This window comes from Diospyros lotus, chromosome 9, assembly GCF_014633365.1.
Source record: "Diospyros lotus cultivar Yz01 chromosome 9, ASM1463336v1, whole genome shotgun sequence".
Lineage (NCBI taxonomy): Eukaryota > Viridiplantae > Streptophyta > Magnoliopsida > Ericales > Ebenaceae > Diospyros > Diospyros lotus.
Genome location: NC_068346.1, coordinates 9,857,973 through 9,884,126, shown reverse-complemented (window position 1 = coordinate 9,884,126; position 26,154 = coordinate 9,857,973). Strand labels below are relative to the sequence as shown.

Below are 26,154 nucleotides of genomic sequence, written 5' to 3'. Positions count from 1 at the left end.
GAGGACCGACGGCTACGACTACGAGACATAGCTAGGGCCGAAGCTCAGGCCAAAGCGGTTCACCAATCTCACCAACAAGGATCATTCCGTGTACCTGGCAGCCAATATCGATTCTTTAATAGATAGGTGTGTGTATTTTTATTAATGTCTAGTGTTTGTTTGTTTGTTGTTATTGGGTCTAAAATAGGTTGTGACTTGTGAGCAATGAGAACTTCTTAAGTTGATAAAGAGATTTGGCTAAGTGCAGCCTGAAATGCAGCCTAAAATGGGTACAATTATGTGTATTTCTCAAGTTGATAACACTTTTCAAGTGTATGTTAAACAGATTATTTATAATAAGTTGGAGGTTATATGTTAAACAGGTTATTTTCAAACTATGGTAAACTGCACCAATCCAGACCAATCTGAATTGGTGCGGTTTGGCCACATCCAAACCAGATCGGTCTGGTTTGGTCTTCAAACCGCACTAACAATTTGACGTGCTGAAAATAATTTAGACCGGCCAAACCACACCGCACACACCCCGCACCACACCGCCCAAGAAAACAACTTGTTAGTGCAATGCATGAAAGAAAGTTGAGTGCAACAACATTGTATTTGTATATTAATGACATTGCCAATGTCATTGGTGACCTCTACATGGATGATGATGATGGACACGTGAATTTGGCTGCCTCGGTTGGCTTTGGCTCCTTTTGCTTTTTCTTTCCCCGCAGCCGCAGCCCCTTCATTTTTCTTTATCACCAAACCCCACCATCACCAAAAGGGTTTCAAGTTTTGGGAAATTATATTTTTCCTCCTCGTGCGATTGGACTAAAATAAAAAGGCCAAATTAGCATAGTATATATTAATATTTACATGCTTAGCAGTTGGTCACTGCTCCATTACATGCGTAAATAAATACATTTTTTTTATTTTATAGTCAATGTTCACATATATATAAGTCTTCATTTATATAGTTGCAGTAGCGTACGTTAATGTTAATTAATGCATTATTTGGGATGACCGTTCTTGCGTAATTCCCATCATTCGTGCTCTCAATTTCGACATAGAAGATAAATCGCAAGTGAAGTCTTTATCTCACTGCACAAGACAAGAAATCGAACTCACAACCTACTAGTACGAAGCCTAACTTATCGTTGCTCAACCACTTAATCTGTACTTGCATTACTTTGCTTTCACCTCACCGATAGAAGAAGGGCTCGTTCAGCACCCATTGTAATTGCGAAAATTATTGCATTGGCTGCCTTAGGAGTTTGATAGCCTCCCCCCACTATCCCAATTTATGTTAGGATTTTTAGCCTTAAGCCACCTCTCTCTTTTTCCACCAAAGTGTTATAGGATTTCGCCGGTGCGACCTAAATTTTCAGGTCTCCATCTCTTCTGAGTTTTATGATCACAAAATGACCATCATCGTCACACAATAAAGAAGACAATAAAGAACTCATCTCATTTTAATGGAATTCTATTATGTTAGAAGATATATATTACGATATCATATAATTGATATTTTATACATCTATTGAAGGTTTATAATATATATATATATATATATATGATTGATATCATTTTAGAAGTTTGATTTGGAAATAATAAACTGTCAAAGTTAAGGTGGTTTTTTTTTTTATAATTTACCTAAAGTTAAAAGTAGAATATATGCTTCTAGCACATGCGAAGATAATTCAGCCACTTCATTACTTGTAAATATATTCTTCCATTCTTAGAAGTGAATGCTCATAAAAGAAAAACCATTTCACAATGGGATAAAATATAAGAAATTAGTTATAGTAAAAGATTGGGGACCCCAAAAACAATTGTACAAAAACTCTTAAATAAGGCATGATATACCTAGCCTCGTATAAGTACTTAAAGGTGCATAATTTTTTCTTCAGTTCTTAATAAACTTTTCAATCCCATAATTGCAAGTCTCGATGATAATGCTGATTTTTAATTGCATGGTAACATTGATCATCTATAACAAGGGGGGTAAAGCCACCCCAAAAGAGGCTGAGCGTGACACGTGAAGGAACTTTGATCTTGAAAAACAAAGCCAACGTAGATGGCATGCATGTATGCATACAATTATAACACCAAACTACAAAAGAATTTTCATCTCCCGTAGCCAAAATATGTTTTCTGCTGCCTCATTTACATTACCTTTTTTTTTTTTCTGAGGGCCAATTCTGCCCCCATCTACAACCAACAACCCCCCCAAAACCAAAAAAAAAAAAAAAAATCCCATCTATGAGAAGGAAGGGCAGGGTTTCCCCCCTCCAACAATTTTCACTTTCCTTATCCTTATTCGCAACAACGCGTGCTTGTTGCGACGTAAAAGAATGGAATAATGGTACCAACCACAGCCACTTCATTCATGACGACCATTGATCCGGGACCGTGAGAAAATAGGTGGTCATGGCCTTTCGGAACCTTCTCTTGTATAGATTCGGAGAGATGATGGTGGGAGAAGCGTTCTTTGGCCCGCCTAGTAGTATGCCAGATGTCTTCACCCACGTCTCCAAATGCTTGTCCCAAGTGTATTGTCTCATGAAATCAATTATCCCGATCACCAGCTCCTTCCGCTCATCATCCACCCCGACCAGCAACGAATAATCCATTACGTCAACCGACTACACAAGGAAAGCAAAGGGGAAAGCAACGATGATAGTCAACATTTGATGAATTTAAGCCATCAGGCGCTTCAGAGAACAGGCATTAAAGCCCTCCTGACACTACTTTTGTTCCTTTTTTTTTTTTTTTCTTTTTTATGAGACTCAATTTTAACAGCAATAAAAGATTCAAAATTTAGCATAGTATCAGATTTATGTTAAATGCTTGAAAGCCAAGTTGTGGAAATTGATGTGGTCGCAATGACATGGTTTTAGAACAACTTACCGCTAGGAAAGATGAGTCATTCCAAACAGCACGCTCTAGACTTCTCTTTGCCTTCCTTCCGAGGAATATGGGTTTTGTACGCAGTGTCTCTAAAAGATTCATATCTAGCAGTACATTGTTCCTCCCTGTTGTATCTGCATTATATCGAGATCTTGCAGAACCCTTCAGATCATAGACCCTTGAGATACTTCTTTTGAAAAAGAGATTCTCCATCACCATCAGTTCCATTTTAATTTCCCTGCCACCTTTCAAGTGCTTGACAGTAACCTGAGATGTATTAAATGCAGTTTAGAATCACAAGAGCTTAACCAAAATACCAAACCAAGAACAAAAAAAAACAAATTCAGACAGCCATGCAAAAAATATTGAACTAACCTGATAAATTCCAAGCACTTTAGCAAGGCATGTTGGACTTCCCGTGCTAAAGGAATCTGTCAAATACTTAAAGTACTCTGGTGCAAATTCCTCAAACGATTCCAATTCAGTTTTCTGGACTTGTTTTATAATGAACCTTTCATCCAAAGATTTCGCAAAGTACACATTGCTCTTTCCACCTTGTGCGCTCCATCTCTTGCAGCGGCTCAAGGAACGTACGAAATCCACTTCATTTGGGCACCATTTCTTCCTAAGAGCATCAAACTGCTTTGCAAAATAACAGGTAACAGAAAACTTCACCTTGCCTGCAGCATTTGAAGAATCATCTTCAAAAGAAATTTTAAGATGAGGAGAATTCTTAGGTTCTGTAAACAGAGCACTGATAGTGGATGAAGCATCTTCAGATCCATAACCTCCATAGTTGGCATGATCCAAGTCCAGTGAACCAGAAGATGGCCAGGCTGAAAATGTGGGAGCTGCAGAATTTACTCTATTGATGTCAATCGTCCAGCTTCTTTCATGCATATTAGGCCTATCAGCAATCCACTCCTCATATTCCTTGGAACTGAGGGCGTAAGATATTATGCTAGTAGGTTCATTATCATAAACAGCAATAACCAAATTACTTTGGCCAGTATGTGGAAGCAGTAACCGTGCCCCTGCAGGCAAGATAAAAGATGGTGTGGAATTCACTAAGAGATTAAATTTCTGGGCCTCCTTTGGCGAAATTTGAGAGTTAGTCCTGTGCACATTAGAAACTGGATCCCGAACCATACTCCTGTATTCTCCAGAAGCATGGAAAGATCTAACTGCTGACAAATGCAGTGAGGAGGGGGGCAATCCTTTCCTAATTCTTTCTTGAAGTCTCAATGCAGAATCAAAAGAATAAACTCTGGCTGGTGACACCAGCCTCCTGAAGGATGGATTATCTGTTTGGCCTGCATGCCTAACAGAACCAACCTGACGTCCATCTGTCTGCAGAATATTAAGAAACTGAGCTTCCAATTGAAATTGATCAGTACCAGTCCATGCAGAATCTATCTTATCCGACAGATTGGATGCAGGCAAGGGGGCACAATCTAAGGATGTTTTAACACCTGAAATTTCTCCATCCAACTGTAGGTCTTCTTGTTTGTAATGCTGGCACGATGTTGGTATGGAGTCCTCGGGAACAATGGGCTCAGATGGGGACAAGTTAGGCTCATCTTTCTGCTTTGATTGTGTAGTATTCTTGGGCAAAACTTGTAGTTTTGAAGACTCTGACACATTTTCTTCATGACCACAATTAAGACTGATGTCCTGAGATCTTGGAGCTTTCAGCTCAATATGAGATGTAGCATCTAGGGTGACATTGGAAGTAAACTCACTTGTCTTGAGAAGGGAATCCAAGGAATAGAGACGGCGATCCCAAACATGTGACCCAATTACAAGGGAACGTCTCAAGCGATTAAGCTCAAGAATGTCTACTGATGTCTGGTCCAGTGGTGAAGTCTCTTCATGAGATGGTTGAAGCAAATCCTGCTCGCAAGGAGATAAGTCAGATAGGTGGAAGCCTCACTTCTATTCATACAATTATACATTTGATTGTTTGATATTCAAATTACCTTGTAATCACTACTCTCTTTTATAAGCAAGTCCTTTAACTCCATGATCTGGTCATGTAAGTCCCCTGCATCAGGCTTTTCATGTCCCAAGGACCTGCTTTTCTGTTCAAAGCTGTCCAGTACAACTGATAACTCTGCATACACAGCTTCAGTTTTACTCAGAAGCTGTGAAGGAGATAACGCAAAGGATTATTAAATGGACTCAATCTGAAACAAGTAATAAAAACAGTCCTACATTTAATGTCACAACCAGGATAATTGTAATTAAGATTCTATTAAGCACCTCTTCAGCCTCTTTTCTTATCCAATCCTGCTGTACATGGCCATTGAACTCGAGCACTGATAGGGGCAAATGGACAGAGAGAATTTCAATTGGGGAATACTGGAAGAATGCAACCATATCCCCAAACCTGTTGAAGTAAAATGGGATATTTCAGACGTCAGTGCCTTCATAATTCAACTGATTAAATTTCTCAGTGATCACCACTATTGCAGCATCAGAAATATTTGTGTTATATGCACAGTTGGGCATGCACCCACCACAAATACGTTGGAATGTGTTTAGGCATTCGAATTTACTATGACTCTGCATGAAACTCTACATTATGCATAAAAAGCTACATGTTTGTTTGTAAACAGCCTCTTACACTAAACACAAGAAGCCATACAATATGAGACTGGTAAATTCTCAGACAACAGTATATTCTCACAGAAACCAGTATCCAAGTGCATGCAACATATCCCAAAATAAAGCAAAAGAAGTTAAAATCTGAACAGGTAGATGTACCCATAATAACGGAGACAGTCCTTCTGCAGAGAATGCCCACAGCTTGCAACACGATTAGCAGTTGCATGGTTTGAAAAACTAAGTTCCAAAAACTTCCCAAAGGAAAGTCCCCAAGCAGCATCTGACATGACCACTCTCCGAGTGACTGGTGGAACTCCACCAATCTGTGCACACTTAAGGCATCGGTGCCACATCCATATCCTTCCATCACGCTCCCCAGGTAGCTTCATGGAGGGAAGACGCCTAACATTTATAGTAAGATTTCCCTGCTGGTGTGTATAGCAAAGAACATGGGCTTCAACTGTCTCTTTACAAGATTGACAGATAGATTTCTGGCACAGATAGAACAATTAATTAACAAATTTCAGCTCCTAACCAGGTCATGAAATGTAAAACAATCAAACCTGAATCTGTTACCTGATTAAAGAGATCATCTCGAAGATATCTTCCTAACGGCTTATCAAAAGATCCATAAAACTTGATGCGGAGGAGTCGAGAGCGTTCACATACATTTCCATTTAGCACACACCGGCTAGAAAAGGATACCAGTATGCTCTGATGACCATCCGTTGCTGAATAATATTCACTCGAGGCATCATTTTCATCAACTCTTTCAGGCCCTTTCAGTTCATAAACTTCCCTTGATTTCCTCTCCTCTTGGCCAGTGGTTTCCAACAATTCCTGCTTGGTATGAGATCTAATCTCAGAAGAAAACTCACGGGTGTCCTTTATATCCTCAAGGGGCATATTAGATGCTAAATTATCATTGCATGCATCAAAGGATACAGATCCAGGCCTACAAGTAGGAAAAGAACCACAAGAAGGATTAAGATGCTCAGATGATAGTTCTTGAGCTCTAATGTCCAAACTGCAAGATGCAGATACTTCATTAATTTCTTGGTCATCATCTATTTCTTTGTCGTTAATAGAAGAAACAGCATTTGGTACAAGTGGAATGGCATTATCAGCTGCTCTCTCCGGCGTGGCTAAAGAAGGCGTCATTCTCAATTTAGGAAGACTAGCACCCTCATCAGCAAGAAAAGAAGTTTCCAGTGATAAATGATAGGCTGCAAAAACTGCATACTGAACAACATGTTTGACCTTCTTCAGTTCCTCACGACATGAGCCCCTCAGCAATACCTGTAAGAGTTGTAATTAATCAGAAATGTAGCAACAAGAACATTATAGTTATGTTTTAATAATACGAAAGGCTTATATGAGCAATTACACCAAAAGAATACAAAATATAAAGTGGAAATTTAAATACAAATATATATTTTTATAATCCAAGGCATTAGCTGCATAAAGAGCGGATGATATCTGAAAAGAGTCCAAATACATCAACATTTTATTTTTGTTCATGGAGAAAAACTTTATTAGAGAGAAGGAACATATAAGCAGGAAGCAAGACAAGAATTTCTTAACAGGGATACTAAAGAAATACTAGGCCATCTAAGTGAAGGCCAAAGAGCTAAGAAGCACAGACAGTTCTACAAAATAATGCAATGTGTCTAACAACCATGCCTGACACACACATCGACCACTTCCAAGTATACATCAAATGTTCATCTAAAGTTTTGTTACCACTGAACGCTCTACAGAACAATGGTAAGGCTGCTCTTTTGTGACCTGAAGGTCACAGGTTGAAGTTGTGAAAACATCCCCCCCCCCCCCCTCTCCCTACAATCCTCATGCACTAGGGACGCCCTTCTTTTTTTACTATATAGACACCTAGAGGACACATGTGTCCATTAAGAGTTGTTGTGTGCGCCCATTAGTTAAATAAATTGCAATCACCTTACAATTCTAAAATTACAAGTTAAAAATCAATTATGACATAAAAAATGCAAATTTATATTTATTGGTATGACGTTGCTTAAACATGTGAATTCTAAATCTTAAATTCCAAAACCTTGAAAATAAAAGAGTTTTCTCCAACATATATTTAGATTGATCATGCGTATTTCCTACATTTGACCTATTTATATGTATGTGCATTCAAAATATATAATCTATTAGTTGACATGTCTCTACTGTGTTGTGTTCTAATTTTGTAGAAAAATATTGTGTCAACATGCCCTTGTCCTGCCATGTATGTTACAGAGGTTTGTATTCATGCTTCTTTCCCTTGTCGAATAACTTGGATGACTTTCTTTTTTCATTCTTCCTTTTGGTTATACAAAATGTCAAATGAGAAAACCCCTCCTTAAGAATCTTTAATCTGCTATATTGAAATTATGTAGGTCAAGAAATCCTTGTCGATACAATAGTGAATGACATCAGACTACATAGTACATATTTACGTCCATCTCCAAATAAAAGATTGAAGGGCATTATCACCAAACACAAAAATGGGACCACATCCAAGTATATGCTGCAGAGCTCATGCATGGTTATTCAGAAATTTAGGATCAATTTCATGGCAGCCTTCTTTTTTTTTTCCTGATAAGTTGGCAGGCTGTAATATACCTCTTATTATTCTCTTTCTTTTTTGTTGCTTTTGTGGGAGCATTTGCAGGTACACAGGAGGCTGCCATTTCCTTTTTTATTGATAAAGCTCTCAGTTCTATGGAAGAATTAATGAACAGACAGATCTATCAATAATACAAGGAAACAACAGCCTCATCTACTCTATGCCTGCAAAGGCTCCCACAGCACCAACAAAAAAACAGGAAAAGGAAAAAGTAGAAGGGCACTGAGACCTGAGAATTGAAGGAAAACATCTGAAAAGAATGAGATCACAAAAGAGGAATACATGCTGGACATGTTTACATCATTTACCAGAAAACAATCTCATCAAGAACCTAATACGTTACAAGTTCCAAAAGGAAATGAAATTGAATTTAAATGGATATAAGAAATATTTACCGTGCAACCTAACCGTCTGGGGCAGCCTTCAAAAAACATCAATGTTTTTGAGGGCCTCTTATTGAATTGGTTGGCTTTCTCAAGTTCTTCAGAAACTCTTTCCAGACGGAAGAGTTCACATTGTCCCAATTGTGCTTTAGATATATTATCGATTGACGGGGTTATGACCGCACCAGTACACCTGGCTATGCGTTCCAATAATGGCCTTTTAACATTCAACACTAAAGAGATCTCCTTTTCCAGCAGATACTCTTGGGCATATGAAGATACGCTTTTTTCTACAAGCAGCACATTTGGGCGGTGCGCCTCTATCCTTGACACAATCATCTTCAGATGATCAATTTCCTGTTTGGTTAACAAAGTTCAAATTCCTGTCTAATTGCATAATATCATTACAAAGGTAATAAAACAAATCAGTGTAGACAAAAACCTGTTGAAGTAAGGTATCAAAAGATGACAACTGATTAGGGACTCTCTGGTACTCAAGTGCTCCTCCTAAAAGAAGTAATCTAGGGTTTTTATATTGTGAAGTCATGCGCTTGTGCTTAATATTCTTTGTACAGACTACTCCTCTAACAAGTGTGCTGCAACGCAAAAACTAACAAAAGTCAATCATCATGATAAATAAAGAAGAGAAACACAAATAAAGGGAACAACATGGACATAAGAGTCTCAGAAACAGATTAAATAAACAGGGGAGAAAAGTAAACAAATTTTACCTCTCTCTAGGACTTCCTGATGCTATACACTTAACCTTTACATAATCACCGGGATCCATACTGCCTCCTCTGCTAGTATCAGGTCTAACAAAATTAGCTGCCTGCCATGCTATTGTTGTAACAATATCCAGCCAGTCATCCGTGCTAGTTTCCTTGTCCAACGTGATACCTTCCCCTTGTAAAAGCTGCGACACAAGGGCCCGAAAGTGCCCCTGCACCACAGCTTTTAGAGGTTCTTTCTGCCCTTCATTATGCTTCTCCTTTGCTGGAAAAGAACTAGCAAGGCTACTACTGGATGAAAAAACCACACCTGAATCTCCAATCTCATCATCTTCGTCATCATATGCAAAGAAATTGCTTTCAGCCTCATCATCTTCATCTTCAGGTGGTGGAGGAAACCACAGTAGACCATTTTGTTCAAAATCCAATGGTTTTTGCATTGTCTCACATTGGCCCCGGAATATAGACAAATCATCAGTACAATCATCAGAATTTTCTGGATCCTCAATCCCTCTCTCTGGCCTTCTTAAAACAGCAATTGAGACTTGATCAAAGGGACCATCATTCTGATGCCTTGGGGTTTCCCCTTGCTCCTTCTGTACAGAATGCCCAACTCTTTTGGAAGTAATATGAATCCTAGAGGGGCTGTCAGAAGGACTAGATCCAACTGACTTAAAGCAGTAAAACTCCTGTCTAGTGCTAATGCTACTTGAATCTATATCCAAAGTGTCATTACCGTATTCACTTGATGGGCTGAAAATGGTCCTTGCAGAATCCTCAGTCTCTTCTTCATCACTCCTACATTCATGCACACATTATTTGATTAATTATTCATCCAATACCAAGAAAATTACGATTTCTAATCAAAAGTTGGAAGGCAGTATGTAATAGATTGCATCAATCAACAAGAAATTAGGTTGTCCCATTAAGTCATGAGATGATTTTATCACAATCGTCTAAAAAGAAAAATTAAAAAATCAACATAAGACAAAATTCAACTCATGTATGCCATAAACTATCAAATTTCATGCTTATAGGTTCTAAACAATCCTATAGGGAAGAGAACATATGAAACAGAATCCTCACACAATCTAAATTTTCTACAATAATGATATTGAATCAGAAAAGAATTCAACAGCATGCTCTCATAAATGAAAAAGTCTTTTCTACCTGCTTAGAGAGCAAAGGACAGAGACCGGAGCTGGATAGCCAGTTAATGAAGTACTACTACATCGATTCACATCATGCAACGAATAACCATCCAGTCTTTCACCACTGCAGCACGGTGAAGGAGGTTCAGGGCTATGTCGGGGAGAGTCCGCAGGATAGATCTTGTCACTATACCTTCTTGGCCCTTCATTCCTTGTACTGATCTCAGAACAAAACTTACAAGCCTCGATATCAACCACTCTGCTGTTTCTGTCCCCTGACATCACATACAAAGAACCATAGCCCTGCACACAATTTGCACACAGCATCCTGCCGCAGCTTCTACAATCATACCCAAGCAAAGTGTCCGTGAAGCTCAGTTCGCACTCGTAACACATTTTGAGATGGTTATCGGGCATCTCAAATTCACAGGGAAAAGAAGCCAGATCACTTGTTCCCCAGGAAATCCAAGACCTAAATTTCTCTATCAAATCTGGTAGTGACCTATCAGGTATTCCCATAGAAAGCAAAGACCCAACACGTATATCCACCAGCTCCTCAAGACGGAAACTGTACAACTCTTCTCTTCTTATAGTCTAAAGTCAAAATAATAAGACCTACAAGTAGATTGAACTTATCTGATTCTTTGGTATCAAAAACAACCCAGATCAACTGAAGTGAATTTTATGAAAACCCACATGAAAAAAAGTGGGCTTGGATCACCTTTTTTTTTTTTTTTTTTTTCTATTTTGGGCGAAGAACAATAAAGGGAGCAAATGACTAAATTCCTCCTGGAATTGCTAATATCTCGAAGGAGGGAACGGATAGTTATAATTAAATTGACAGGAAATGGATTATACATACACCAACCACAACAAATCAAAACAACAACAGCAGCAACAATAATCCTATATTTCTTTTCCTTTTTTTCTTTCTTTGGCTACAACAGGAATTGAACCCTAAGCCCAACTAACCAATCCCGGAATCATCAAGCTCAGATCTCAATATCGACGCGAGCATTAGAGACCCAAGATCCAGAACTTGGCACCCCCCAAAGAGAACCACCAAGAATCGGATGAAATTCCAGATAAGATCCTCTAAATCAAACAGTTCAATCTATGTAACACCAAAAACGAAGCCCTACCCACAACAAATACCAAAAAAGGTCCCCGAAACACCCCTCGATCAACTGAAAGAGAAAAGAAGACGAGATTACACTTATAGAGAGATGAGAGAGAGAGAGAGAGAGAGAGAGGAAGAGTGTTCTGTGAGTGTGAGAGAGAGATTCAAAGAACGAAGAGGATGAGAATGAAAAGGAGGAAAAGGAAGAGTACGGAGAAGGTTCCGTGGTTGGAACTGGTAGCTCGAATCTCCATACACAAGAACCCTAATCTCTTCTCGCTGTTCTTGCCCCCCTTCTTCAACAAACCCAACAACGCCACCATTTCACTCTTCTTTCCCATCTTTCCCGGCAATGCTTTCTTTTTCACCCCCACAAACCACCAATAAAATAATCCAACTCCCCCTATACATACACACTCTTTCTCTCTCCACCTTTATCTTCCTCCTCCTCCTCCTCGTCCTCTCTCTAGGGTTTTATGAGCATTTGATGATCCTGTCCTCTGCTTTTATGTGCAGCCATTGGTCGGCATGATGCTCCACGAGGGTTCAATTAATTCTGCAATAATGTAATTAACTGTGTGCCATTTTTTTTTTTTGGCTTTCTTTAATTTGTATTTAGGGTTTTTTAATTGGGGAGGAGGAGAGTTGATCTCAGTGTTGATTGGTCCGAATGGGGGAATTGTGTGGGATTAAAGTATTTTGGCTGCAGGCACAGCGACAGTGTTTCAATTTGGATTAGTGGGTCTAAGCCCACTCGCAGTCGGAGTGCGTGCTTTACGCCCGGATTTAGCTTCAGCCTGAGGCAAGCGCGTGTCTATTTTAATTTTATAGGTCTCGCAAGTTAAGTTTGGTGAGTTATTACTCGCCACCAAACCGGTTCGGGTTTTCTTCTGTTTGAATCCGAGGACCCCCAAACAAGGAATAACATTAGTAAAAAGGGTCTGTTTTTCCAAACTCCCAACCGCAAAGTCAAATCATTTTATTTTTTTTATTTTTAGTTTGTTGAATTATTTTATTTCTTTATAATTTAAATTAAACATCAATTTTAGGGATAATCTATTTGGTTATTAACTTATAAAGTAAAAAAAAAAAAGTAAAGCACCAGCAGATAAAGAAAGGAAACCCCATGAAACTTGCATTAAAATGGTCCAATTCATGTGATGTCTTAAGTAGAATTTTACCCTAACAACAAAATAAAAATCAACCTCTTAAAGCCTGTAAAATTCTGCACTATTTCAAGATATATATAATAATAAAAGAATAGTTTAAGAATGTGGGTCTATTTTGCATTTTGCAAAGTGGAAAGCTGAGATGGATGGATGGATGGTGGGCCATGCGTGGGGAGAGTGGTAGAGCATGGGAAGCAATGCACCAGAGGTGAGGAGAATGATATAAGTATGATGGACGGACAGACAGGTGAGAGAAGGTTTGGTAGTGCCTTTCAATTAGAAGACTTTTTTTTTTTTCTTTCCTTTTATGGTTTGGTGGGAGGACAGCATCTTTCAAGCCTCCTGTTATGTTATGCCCCCAAATGACCCCCTTTTTTTTATTTTTCTTTACCTTTCCTTTCCCTTCTTGTTTTTATTTTTTATTTTTTCCTCTCCTGCGTTCCAACCGTTCTGGTATGCTTCATCTCCTTGGCCTCTTCCTAGATTTATCCATGCACAGTTTGGCGTCGCGCATAATGAAAGCGTCCCTCCTGTTGGATCCCAGTCCTCAAGTCGTTTCCATCTCTCTTTTTTTGTTGAGTTTTATGAGTTCATAATTTTGAAAATGCTTTTATTTTACACTATTTTTTTCTTACAACAATGATAATTATTGGAATTATCACCCTTGTCCGATTATCCGTCGCTCGTGCTCTCGATTTTAACAAATAAGATAAATCGCAGACGAATTTTTGACCCTTATCTAAGTCAAGTATTGAACTCGTGACTTACTAGTACTAATTCTAATTTATCACTTACCCACCACTTAACCTACGTCTTAGGAACACAACAATAACAATTATTCTCATTAGATGACGTCGTTGATCACATAAATTGTAAATTTTCAATCATCTCGACCCATAAACGACGTGAAATTTTTGTGTGTCTTTTGAACTTAAAAGTTTATATTTATGAATTTCATAGTAATAGAATAATATTCTAAGCTTGTAGTTTTATCCGAAAAACTTCACAACATTGCAATTCTAAACAATTAGTTGGTCAAATTCTTAATATACATCCGTCCAATGCAACACACCTTAAAAACACAATTTTAGATAATTAATCTATCAAAATTTAAGAATTCCATCACATACAACAACCACACAACTCTAAACAACTAGTTGGTTAAATTTCAATAACTCAATTATTATTATCATTATTATAGACTAAATAATAGCATTTATTAGGTATGAATGGGTACTTCCAAGTCAAATTGAGTTTTAACTAATAAACCTTTCTCTCCGTCCAATCAAAATTACAAACCATACTTTCCAAAGACATTAAATTTCAGCTTCTAATTAACACTGTGGTGTCTTGATACCAATCCTTTGAAAAAGAGGATGGCCTATGGCAAGCCATCCCGGTTGTTTATTCTTAGGCGCAACCCCACTTTAATAGAAAGTTACATCACAAACACACATTATTGTCACCATATCAAGAGAAGAAGGGTACAAGAGGCAGCCGCCCCTCCATCCAACTTTAATTTTCTTCTTCTTCTTCTTCATCATTCGTGAGTCATCTCCATGTGAGGAAGCATTGTATTTTTGTGGATTAGGGATCCCATAACCTTCGGATGCTTTGTCAAATTTGGGTCTATGTGGGCCCCATTATAAAAGCCTAACACATTCCATGCCATGCCCACAATGAGCCGAGGTCTGCTGTCCCATCCCCCTATCCCCTTAGTCGTCTCTCCAATCAAATTAAGTCGTCTCACCAAATTAATACACAGTAATGTGTATTAATAAGGTCAGAAAACTCAATATTTTTTTTTTCAAATTTTATTTTACAATTAACGAGAAAAATTCATATTTCTTCTAGATGAAAAGATGGGTTTTTTCCAAACAAAGATAGAAGTATTCTGTCTAAAAAAATCCAGATGGGTTTCTTTCCGTTAATTACAAGATAAATTTTGAAAGAAGAACGTTGAGTTTTTTATATTATTAATACACATTATTACGTATTAATTTGATAAGATAACTTAATTTAACTGAAGAGACAATCAAAAAGACAGATGATCGGACAGCAGATCTGAGCTCGCCCACAATACTTATTCATGCCTTCTTCAGTCATTTTACATAATTTTCCTGAATTATTCTTAATGGTATCATCACCATCTTCATCATCTTTCTTACTTCAATTTATGGTTAAAATAAATATGGGATGAATTAATAATTTTTTTTTTTATCAACATGTGGTCTAATGGCGATGGTTAGGTCTCGTGGCTGAAAGCCTGAAACAACCGGCACCGCTGTGTTTGTATTTTCCGTTGCGGTTTGTCAAAAAGTGATTAAATAATAGCTAGATATATAAAATAAGTAAGGGGGGACAAGATAATTAAAATAATTAAAACGTATGTATGTATGTATGTATATTGTACTAAGAGAAGAGAATCTTATAATATAGAAAATGTGTGCCTCCATGCATGACCAAATCTTAATCCCTATCCATGTTCCCCTACTTGCATTTAACTAACAATAAACATAGAATATTCAAGTGGATTGTTGTGTATAATATGGAATAATTTAGGATAAATAATATAATTACTCTCTTAATTTTATGTTTTCTTTTTAAAGAAAAAGAAAGAATTCAACATGGGTTCTTCCATCGGCCATCCCCACTTTTATATTTTTTATTTATGTATTTGTTACATTATAGTTTTTGATGAAATTTATAACAAATGATTAAATTATAATAAAATTAAAAATTTAATGGTAACTACAATAACTAATTTGTTACTAAGCATTAAGTGTAGGGTTTCAACAATTTTAACACATTAAGTAGCTAAAGTTATTTAAAGGGGACACGGATAAGTTAATAATGAGCGTGACTTATTTAGATAAGACAAAATTAGGCTTGAAAAATCTTTAAATCTAAGTTTAAATCTTATCACTTACTAAAGTTTTTTCAACCTAATGTTGATTATTTGTGATTTGATGATTTGTTTGGTCATATTATAATGGATTATTTATAATTTTTAATGTGAGAGTAATTCATGTACTTGATTGATTTGAATTTACTTTGTACTTATAAAAGAAAAATGTAAATTTCACACATCACCCCTAATATTTGTTTAATTGCACTAATCACCGTTTATATTTTTAAAAATAACACTAACATCTCTTAAGGGTAGTTACTATGCACCATATGTCCTGGTAACAACAGTTAATTTTATTAAAAATAATAAAATACCCCTATAATTAAGAAAAAAATAAAAAATATTAATGATGGCTAGCAGTCTACCACCACAAGAAATCAAACCCTAATCAAAATTAGATTTTGTTCAAATTTGTTTTTTTTTTTTTCTTATTTGAACCAAACTCCACATTAAATTTTAAGTCAAATGAACCCAAGACTAAGTTTTTTTTACATAGAAACCCAAGTCAAGGTTATGAATAAAAGTTTTAGTTAAAGAAATCAAGATAAACAGAACGAGAAAGATAAGGAGAGAAAAACTTATTTCGTTGATGAAAAATTATTATTGGCCCTGCCACTTCTACCATCATTTTAAAGGTTCCAAACCAAATCTTCATCCATCATTTCAGATTTAGAACGATCGTTTTAGATCTCATTTGGTTCATCACTGTTTTAAATTTGGATCAATTTAGAATGACACAAAATCTTGAGAGAAAAAAAAAATAGATGAACAAAAAATAAGATATCGTTGTTGGATGATCGTTAAAACACTCATCAAATTAACATGGTAATTAACTTTCAGTGAGTTTAAAATGCGAGAGAAAAAGAGAGGATAGAAGTGGGGATGTAAAAGAATGAGAGATAAAAAAGATATAAATATTAGGGTAACACAGTCATTTTTCATACTCTTGATAACCTCAAAGAATGTTGGTGTTATTTTTAGAAATATATGGGTGATCATTACAATTTAGGTAAAGCTCATAAGTTGTACATGAAACTTACCCAAAAAAAAAAAGGGTTTGAGTTGAGACCGAGCTTGTACTCATGAATTAACTGAGTTTGAATTTTATATAAATTTGAATTTGAATCATAGTTATGATAGTGTTTAAAATTGGACCTAATAATAAAATAAAATTAGACCAACTCAACCCGGTTAAATTGGATTTTAAAGAAGTTGAATTTTGATTATAAAAACTATATAATCATATCAAAATTTTATAATTTAAAACACATGCACCCAAAGTATGAAGATTTATAAAATTTACATTAACATAAATTCTAAAACCCATAGCAACCATAAGCCAATAAAGAAAGAGCGCAATAGCATATTAATGGATGATATGTAAATCGAGTTTGGAGAGACGTACTAACTTAAGTTAAATCTAAGTTGATGCCAATCAAGTCAAAAAATATAATCAAAACCAAATTAAATTTAAAAAAAAAAAGATAAATTAAATTAATCTAATGAAATCAATCCCAAATTTTACAAACTCATGAATACCCCTAATTGTAACTTTGATAAATAGCGAATTAACCCTTTTGCACTGATGATAGAGATAAGTTTGTAAATCTTACTGGTATATAGATTGGTGTGTTGGGTATGCAGTAAGTAGGGGGGGGGGGGGGGGGGGGGGGGGGATGCACCACCTTCCATGCCAACAATACTAGACAAGAAAATAATTAATAAGCGAAAGGTTTTGGACCATAATATGACTTTGTTTACATTTAACTATGCTTAGGGGCAAGGAAGCCATTAATGTCTATTCGCTTTTAACATAATTTTCTTTGATGAGTGGGTTAGTTTCTCAATCATCCTCGAGAAAAAGCCCACCTATCTATCTATCTATCTATCTATATATGGTTGTATTTATCATTTAATAAATTTTTGTCATTTTAAGGGCACAAAATTCTCAACTAGAGGCGGATTTAAGGAAGCTTAGAATTGATAAGCAATGACGTCAAGATTAGATTATAATGCACTGACTTTCGTAAAGCTAGTTCAAACCTAACCCTTTTTGAAGTACTAGACCTCATCATATACGTATATATAGCCTTTCAATGCAGTCTTTGTAGTTAAAAGGCTTCTTCGCGACAAAATTTCAAAAGTCTAATGAAGGGTCGGGTAAGGATGGGATCGGATTGGGTGTGGGTGTGGGTGTGGGACTTTCTTTTTCTTGTATTATTATTATTATTATTATTATTATTATTAATGTTTTAGCTGATAAGTTTCTGGGACCACCCTTTTTATTTTTATGTATTTGAATAAATGTTTAAAATGATCTCACTTTGTTTATTTTCCACATTGAAAGTCTTCTTTAGAGGCTTTGATTTTTCTGATTTGGGTTACATTTGTGGAAGGAAGCGTGAGCGAAAGCATAAAACACAAAAAAAATGTGTAAATTAAATCAGAAAGAATTAGCTTAAAAACAAATCAAGTCACCTAAGACTTATCATTTTTCTAATTTAACCATCTTTCCTAAGAAATAATGCACTTAATTCTCTCTATCCTCTGTTGGGTTAGTATCTACCACACCCATTATTCGTTTTCTGAAAGTTCGTTCTTTCTGGAAATGGAGTTTAGATTAATGAATTTGAATGAACGAACGAACGTGAAGAATAATAATCATGGCGTTAATGTGAAGGAAGGGAAGGGAAGGAAATGGCGGTGAAGAAAAGTATATTGCGGTGGGCACTTGATCAAAAGGTTGAACAGCCAGTCTTTTTCACTTTTCTATAACCCTCATCAGACCCAAAATCAATAAATTTTCTTTTCTTTCATTTCTTTTTCCTTCTTCTTCACGCAACTTCCCTTCCATCAGCCCCTGCTTTGTATATTTATTATAAATATCTCAGTTTTAATTTATTAATATTAAAAGTAAAACATTCACTCTCTTATGTTATGTTATATGACTTTAATACTATCTTAGTATTAACATGATTATTATTATTATTATTATGATTATATAGTTAGTTGTGGTACCATGCGTATTTTGCGAAGTGGCTGGGGCCCAAGCCAAGCACGAGGCACGCTGGAGCTGGACACAGGCGAGTCGGCGACTAGGACTACTGCTTCTCCTCTTGGATGGAGGTGCACATTTATGCACTATTATTATTATTATTATTTTAATATATAGATATAAAATGATAAATAATCAACATTATAATAAGGATGAATATAATTTAATTTCAACCATTATAAAAACAATAACAAATAACCCATGTGCGATAGAACTTAGAAAATGGGTCTTTGCTCATCTCTCTGTCTCTGTCTCTCTTTATCTTTCTAGTCCCCCTCCTCACCCTAACCCGCCACGTTCCTCTCCCTGACCAGCCACCACATCAATTTTAAGGCCAAGAATTGACCCCAAAGTGTTAGTGGTAGTGGTAGTGGTAGTGGTCCATAATTAAAATACAATAAAAATAAGATGCAAGTTGTCCCTTGTTTAAGGTACCTCTTAATCTTCTTTTACCCAAATAATAATACTTTGTTTAATAAAACACTAGCATAAATATTTATTATAACTTTTAGCAAACAACAGCTAATGCTCTGAGAAAAGCACAAAAATGCATGCCCTGAAGGTTAAGGTTTTAGATGTAAAGGGCATCTGACTGGGGCCGTCTAAAACGAGTTTGAAGTCAAGTCAAGTCAAATCTTTAATCTTTCATCACAAGATAAGATAGAATCCCTCTGTGTATCTAAAAATTATGAAGACCATACGGGCGGGCCTAGTCCCAAACAAGGCTCTACTAAAACTAGGGAACATTGCAACTTTGTTCAGAACAAGCTGGTTCATTGTAACTAGCTTTTTTCTATTGTATATGGAAAAAAAGCTATGCCTTTCCAAGATGACATGAAACAACAAAAATACAAAACCATACTTAAAAAGCATGCTTGCCCGAGCTTCTGGCCCTTGATATTCTTCAGCTTGCCGTGTCGTCGCCGCTCCGGCCATGGATTCAGCAGTCCAAAGAACTTATGATTTGGAATTAGTCTGAGTGTTTGTGTTTTAGTTTCACCCGTTCCTACAGAGGAAAAGCATGAAATAGATGGTGATCAAGCCCGTTTCGTGCGCCTTCCCACCTCAAGCGCGAGCTCTGTATCGATTTTCAGGGAAATGTCGAGTGCCCTTACAGAATGTGTCAGTGCACCGCTGCAAAACATCAGGACAAAAAGGAGCAGCAGCAAGTTAATGTGCGATGTTATTAGAACCGTAAGATGCTAAGATTTCATAGACACCCACAGGAAAGGTTGCTCCCAACAACAAAAACTCAGCCAAATGCCAAAAGAATCCGTGCTTTCTAAACAGAATTCTTTGCATTCCAAGCTACAATCTTATCTGACTGAACCTAGAAAAACCCGGACATGATCCATTAGGGTCCAAATAAAAGATCAGATGTAGCTAGTGATGATCCTTTTTTGTTTTTAATTGTAGTGTGGCAATCCAAAAATAGCCTTACAGATGGGGATGGAATATTTTACTTGAGAAGATTGCTCGAAACAATGGCCGGCTATGTAGCGTTAGCTACATGAATTCTAATTAGCCAATCATTTTTATCTATGATTTTTTTGAAGTTCAATATCCAATCAAGGTTAATAGGCAGATCAGACTGAGATGCAGTCTCACACTTGCTAATCCAACAAACAATATACTGTTCATTCTTAAGTCCTTTCTAAGCGTTGATAACTGTTCGTCCCTGTGCAGGGCATGGAACTGTCAAGTATCACATGAACTATGTTCATGTCACAATTATGGCCGGCAATTCTCAAATAAAAGATACTTCCACTCAAGAGATTAGTGCTATAGATTGCCTTTGGAAGCTCCCTCAACCATCTGAGTAAAAGCCCAAAGTTTCTTCACAGAATGTGATAAAAAAGTTAATAATCATTACCTTGAGATGTAGGTGACCCCAGTTTGTCCAATTTTATGCACTGTTTCGAGGGTAACATTTCCAGATGCCTGACACCATTAAATTGATATGTAATTATATAGATATGAGCACAACTTTAGACAGTCATATTATCTTGAGAAAAGAAAGAATGCCTCCTGATGCTTTAGGGGATGAAGAACAAAAAGGATATCAAATAGCATGAATATATCAAGAATGAAACAGCAAGATGCATATACCCAAATTCAAACAGGTTGTAATGCTTGGATGATTATGCAAGACACTGAGCAGTGATTCCTCACAAGACAAGAACATTATTGAACACATAAAAGGCAGTGCACTGAGAAACATTTTGTACATTAAGTAATGGCAGCTGTAGCATCTATCAGTAATGTGTGGAAGCAGGTAATGCCAATATGTGGATAGGATGTATCAACACCTTTTGGATTTTGAAGGAAAATCAGTAATAAGTATTGTGTTGGATATGGGGAAAGGAAAGATTCGCAGAAGCATGACCCGAGATCCTTGAATCGTTATTTGGATCAGAATGCAAGCAGAAAGATCTCCATAGCTGAAGTGAGTACGAAATTGGAATGGGAGAAAAGATGGTAAATTCAGCACATACAGGACAACCTAATTTCAATAATAAACAAGGGTGGCCAGGTCGATTTTATGGGGAGGAGGCATCAGGCACAGACTGATGGTCCTTGCAAGGACTAGCTAGCAGAAAATTGGTATACCGAATAAACAATATGAAATACCTCAGTGTCAAATCTTCCATTAATCAGGTCCACGGCATCTTTAAGCATTGACACGTCAACATCTCCATTTGGTTGTGGAACAGTCATATTATCCAGCATTATCCTAGTCAGGTACGTTTTATTTTGAGATGCATATTGTAATACTTCATGTACTTCCTCAAGCGTCCTGGTTTCAACCTGGAAATTGATAAGTTGTTCTCATAAGAATGTATACATTTGACAATCAAAACAAGGTTTTATTAGATGTAATAACTCATGATAACAAGCAAAAGCATGCCACTAGTGTACATGGACACATGCAGTTCATTAGTTCTTTTGATGCAGGGGTAGGATGGGTGGAGAAAAGACAAGAGTTAGAGATAGAATTTCATATTTTAAAGAGAAGTTAAAAGAAAATGGACATAAAAAACAATCAAATAACTGGAAGCACTTCTTTATCCAACTGACACGTCGAAAGAAATTGATGTGATGTCTGTAATCCAGGCAAAACTACAAAAATTAAGAACACTACCTCAACCGGCATACAAAGATTATTTTCCTCTAAGTACAGGTCCACAGATCTGAGAGCATTTTTGACACCTCCGGCAGTTGAAATATGATTATCCTTTATCATCACCATATCGAATAAACCCATCCTATGATTCTGCCCTCCACCTATTAACACCTGTTTGGAGACATGTAAAAGATAGCCTAGAAAGGTTAATAAGTGATAACAGACCTAGTGCAGATAAAAGGAATGAAAGCAAGTTAATTAAGTGATCCGCACCGCCCACTTATCCACCACACGTAAACCTGGAGCTGTTTTCCTTGTTTCCAAAATGTATGCAGGGCATGCAGCGTCAGCCATTGCCTGTGGGGGACATTGGTTAAATATGTCCTCGTCACATGGAATTTATCATCCAACTGTTTAAGGAAAGCAACACTCTGGTTTATGCATCCCAGTACTAAAATTGAACAATATTATTCACTTGTTCTCAATAACTGAAAATGCTCACTTGTTTCACTCTATTGCAGAAATTCAATACTACCACACTACTTCATTTCATGTGAACGGAAGTAAAATTGTCCAATTGAGAAATTATGATCTGAAGCCAAAGACATGTATCGTGATATAACATGAAATGTTCTCCGTGGCAAGGATATGATTAAATAACTTGTTTCTGTATTCTAGTATCATCCATTTTGATCTAAACTTAAGTTAAAACTCACAGATTTTCTCATCATTTTCCAGCCATAAATATCCAAATTGGAAGAGATAATCATATGACGTCCCTTGTCATGCATTTGTCCTGTGTGCATGGAAAGGAAGAGAGAGAAAGAAGGTTGAATACCTTAGTTAGAGTAGCTATTCCACTCATCCTTTGCATAAAATTAAGAACAACTCTCTCAGCTACAACAATGTTGTGCGCCCGCCCTGCATATTTTGGAATAAGAGGGGGAGAAGCAAACATACAACACAAAAACCTCCCAAAAAAATGCTCCAATTGTGACTGTTTTCTTGATTTACCATGCACTTTTCCGAACTGCAGTCCTTTCTGAACACAATCGCCATCTTTTCTTGACCACTCTACCTGATGTCAGTGAGTGCAGCAAAAATGAAAAACACTCCTACCACAAACAAGATTTAGATTAAGGAAGTTTCACTCCTTAATACCTTTAACAGAGGATCAACCTCACTGAATACCATCTCTGCCAGTGCAATACCAGCAATAACCCCATCCTCCTTCGCCAAGAAATGGGCTTCCACTTCCATTTCAGCTGGAATAGTAGCCATACAGGTCACATCCCCTGCATTCAAGTCCACACGATAAAGAACGTCATCAAATAATTATCAAAATATTTTTCAACAATTAATCCCATTTCAGTGAAGGATTAAAAATTAAAAATCAACCAACAGAGTTACAGCTTCTTAGATTTGCATTTTCAACTAGCTTGTAGTAGCTTAGCAATGTGGTTAAAATCCATGCTATGGGCGGTACAATCAAGACCACTCAATTCATTGTGGAGTTAGGAGAGGGTCAAATCTACATATTCCTAACACACATAGATAAGCTGCTCCAGTGTGGTCAGACTGAGAAAAGGTTTGAAAAAACTGAAATACATTTGACAATAGAAACCTTAAGAGGAAATGTGAGAAACTGAACCTCGATCTCCAGCATCTTCAGTAAGGGCAAGCTTGATTATGCCCTTCAAATCATAAGTAGGGTGAGAAGGAGGCTTCACAGCTATATGGTCAAGTGATATTTGAGGTTTGGTGGTTCCAGCAGCTGACATTTTAACAACCAATCTGCAAGGCCTCCAGTGAAGTGAGATTATGAGAGGATAGCAAAAAACATCATAAGATATTATATTCATAATCATCAAACAAAAAAGGGAAATTCAACAAACCTTGACGCTGTAGATAAATGTGATGAAACAAATGCAGAGGCTGAAAGGACCCCAAACATTGCTCGTTTCCCTCTGAAGCTCTTTTATAGAGTGCAATGCATTCCTTTTTTGTTTTTTCCTTTCACCAGGCTTCTTCTTCAGTACAAACTACACACCAAATAAGAACCAAAACCCATAAACTTCCTTATAGCTCTCGTTCATGTATGTAAAGAAAACATCAAAGATAGGCATAAACTACAGATACATGAAATTAATTATAATAACTGTGCCACATCTATATGGTTTAGGCAAGCTAGATAAAGTCAGCTCCTTTGAAAAATTATGGAAAAACACAATTAGCCATATAAGAATTTAGGTTACTACAGAAAATACCCAAACAGTATGAAATTTTCATGCACCTTCACCCCTAATACCCAAAATACTTAAATAACTGAATTGCCAAAGTTAAACCCACAATAATAGGAGCATCAAAATGTCAAAATTGATAGCCATTCAGAGTTCAACTACACAGTTTTGTATATTCTAAAGCCTGCAATTTCAGTTGTGAATGGAATTGGGGATTTCAATCCCCTATTCTACTTTACAACAAACCCAACGTTGTGAAGGTTCCTTCAAAGGCTTAATGAGATTCCTGGCTCTCCCAGGCCACCAATCAAGGCTGCCCTGTGAGTTTTAGAAATCCCTTGCATAACTCTGGTTCTGAATCTTGCTAAATGTGTGTTCCATGTTAGCTTCTGCCTCTGTTGTTCTTCAACTTCAATGATGGCTCCCAGACAACTACTAAAACCTTCAAAATTCCAGGAAAAAAATGGCTTCTTTACCTTGGTAATCTTATTGCCTGCTCACCTTTTTGGTTCCCAGGCACTTGTTTACCTAATGATAAATTAATCAAAACGGCTATTTCCCCAATAATGATGATGGTTACCGAGGGTTTTGACTTAAAAATTGTTGTCTTCCCCCTTCCCCCCCTCTTTTGCGTTTTCCCCTGAAGCAATTCCTTTCTTCAACCAATTGGCCTCAGCTCACCAGGATGAATTATTTCTCACAGTTGCTACGGATGAACAACTCAAAAGTATTCTACTTTATTTCCTAGAATCTGATTGAGATGGTATCTCCTTTCTGGGTGTGTGATTTGTTTGGTTAACAACCTTGGCAAACCAAATATATGGAACCTAATTTTTGCAGATGAAGATGTTTAAATAAAAGGAGATGATAACCCACTTCATTCAACATAGAAGACGAAGAGCAAGAACAAGGTCTGGGAATAAAGGTTTGATTACCTCTCACTGGAGCAATGTAAACCCACAGCGGCTGGGAAGAAATAGCGATCCGCAGCCCAACACAGCCGTGCGTTGCCGCGTTACTCTACTGAAGGAAGACAAAAATTGAAGAGAACACACAAAAGAAACGCAGCCCAACAAAAATAGAAGTGCAATCTAACACTTTCCTTAAATTTAGGGAACAGACGAACCTTATCAGGCTGTCTTGATCGTTTGATCTTTCTCTTCCTTTCTTTCTTTTTTTTTTAATTACTTTTGTGTGGGTCGGTGGAAGAAGAGACGCTCATCAGTTAGTTTAGATCACGAACTCCACACTTCTCAGTTAGTTTCGTCTTTCTATGATTAGGGGATTGAGAGGTGGAACCTAATTTTATCATTTCCTTTATATAAAAAGAAAGGAAAATTTCATCACGTCCAACGACGAGGTGAGATTATTTAAAATTAGATATAATTATTTTTATGATAATATTAATTCTTGTTCATTTTATTTTTTAAAAAAATATTTATTATATTATATTTTAATTTTTTTAAAATTATATTAATCAATTAAATTATTTAAAACATAATACATTTATTATTAATTAATAAAATTATTAGATGATAGCATTACCTTATTCTTAATTTAGTGATATTGATATTTTTAAAGGTGGATTGTGTCGAGATGGGCTTCCAAGAATGAAATGATAAATTTATCTTTCTCTATATTTTTAGTTTCTCTTATTTTTGACAATTCATTTCTTTCTTTCTCTATTATTTTTTTTTATTTTTGACTACTAATGTGATATGATTTCAAAACTCTATTTATGATAGGTCGTAGAGGTTTTATCACAATAGAGATCAACTCCATTGATTCAGATATGGGAATAAAAGAAAGAGAGAGAAAATAAAAGAGTTTAAAGGACAAATTCATTAGTTTAACGATGATCGAAACTTTACCAGAACATTAAGTTGCGTTCTTTTTGCTGTTTTCAAATCATTTTTAGTTTTTAATTTTTTAAAATAATAAAAACGTGTTCTCTTTGCTATTTTTAAAAATGTATTTTTGAAAATAAAAAAAATTATAAAGAAAATTCAAAATAACAAAAAGTTGTTTTAAGTGTTTTTATCCAAAACAAACTCTAAACTCAAAACACATTTATTTAATTATTTATTCATATTTTATTATTGTAATGGGAAAAAATATTACAAAATTCATTAACTTTAA

The 26,154-nt window shown here is 36.4% G+C and overlaps 2 protein-coding genes across 4 annotated transcripts; both read right to left on the bottom strand.

The window, feature by feature from the left end:
• Positions 1–1,919: 1,919 nt before the first annotated feature.
• Positions 1,920–12,012, bottom strand: LOC127809670 (putative 1-phosphatidylinositol-3-phosphate 5-kinase FAB1C). The gene is made up of 11 exons (XM_052348656.1): positions 10,416–12,012; positions 9,246–10,043; positions 8,957–9,110; positions 8,527–8,871; positions 6,076–6,798; positions 5,659–5,990; positions 5,155–5,281; positions 4,872–5,036; positions 3,268–4,785; positions 2,893–3,159; positions 1,920–2,627 (listed from the first exon to the last, which is right to left on the bottom strand). Exons 1-11 carry the CDS (start codon positions 10,913–10,915, stop codon positions 2,370–2,372), a joined length of 5,187 nt encoding a protein of 1,728 aa, XP_052204616.1. The 5' UTR covers positions 10,916–12,012; the 3' UTR covers positions 1,920–2,369.
• A 7,266-nt stretch (positions 12,013–19,278) lies between these two features.
• Positions 19,279–25,305, bottom strand: LOC127810675 (quinolinate phosphoribosyltransferase [decarboxylating] 1a). 3 transcript variants are annotated; one of them, XM_052350265.1, is made up of 12 exons: positions 25,142–25,305; positions 24,951–25,038; positions 23,671–23,817; positions 23,427–23,569; positions 22,937–23,070; positions 22,790–22,853; positions 22,614–22,696; positions 22,049–22,132; positions 21,794–21,946; positions 21,283–21,459; positions 20,525–20,592; positions 19,279–19,785 (listed from the first exon to the last, which is right to left on the bottom strand). In XM_052350265.1, exons 3-12 carry the CDS (start codon positions 23,727–23,729, stop codon positions 19,689–19,691), a joined length of 1,062 nt encoding a protein of 353 aa, XP_052206225.1. In that variant the 5' UTR covers positions 23,730–23,817; positions 24,951–25,038; positions 25,142–25,305; the 3' UTR covers positions 19,279–19,688. The 3 variants fall into 3 exon arrangements, with proteins under 3 accessions (XP_052206225.1, XP_052206227.1, XP_052206226.1); XM_052350267.1 differs by having other exon boundaries at positions 24,951–25,035; positions 25,142–25,303; XM_052350266.1 differs by lacking the exon at positions 25,142–25,305 and having other exon boundaries at positions 24,951–25,127.
• Positions 25,306–26,154: the final 849 nt, after the last annotated feature.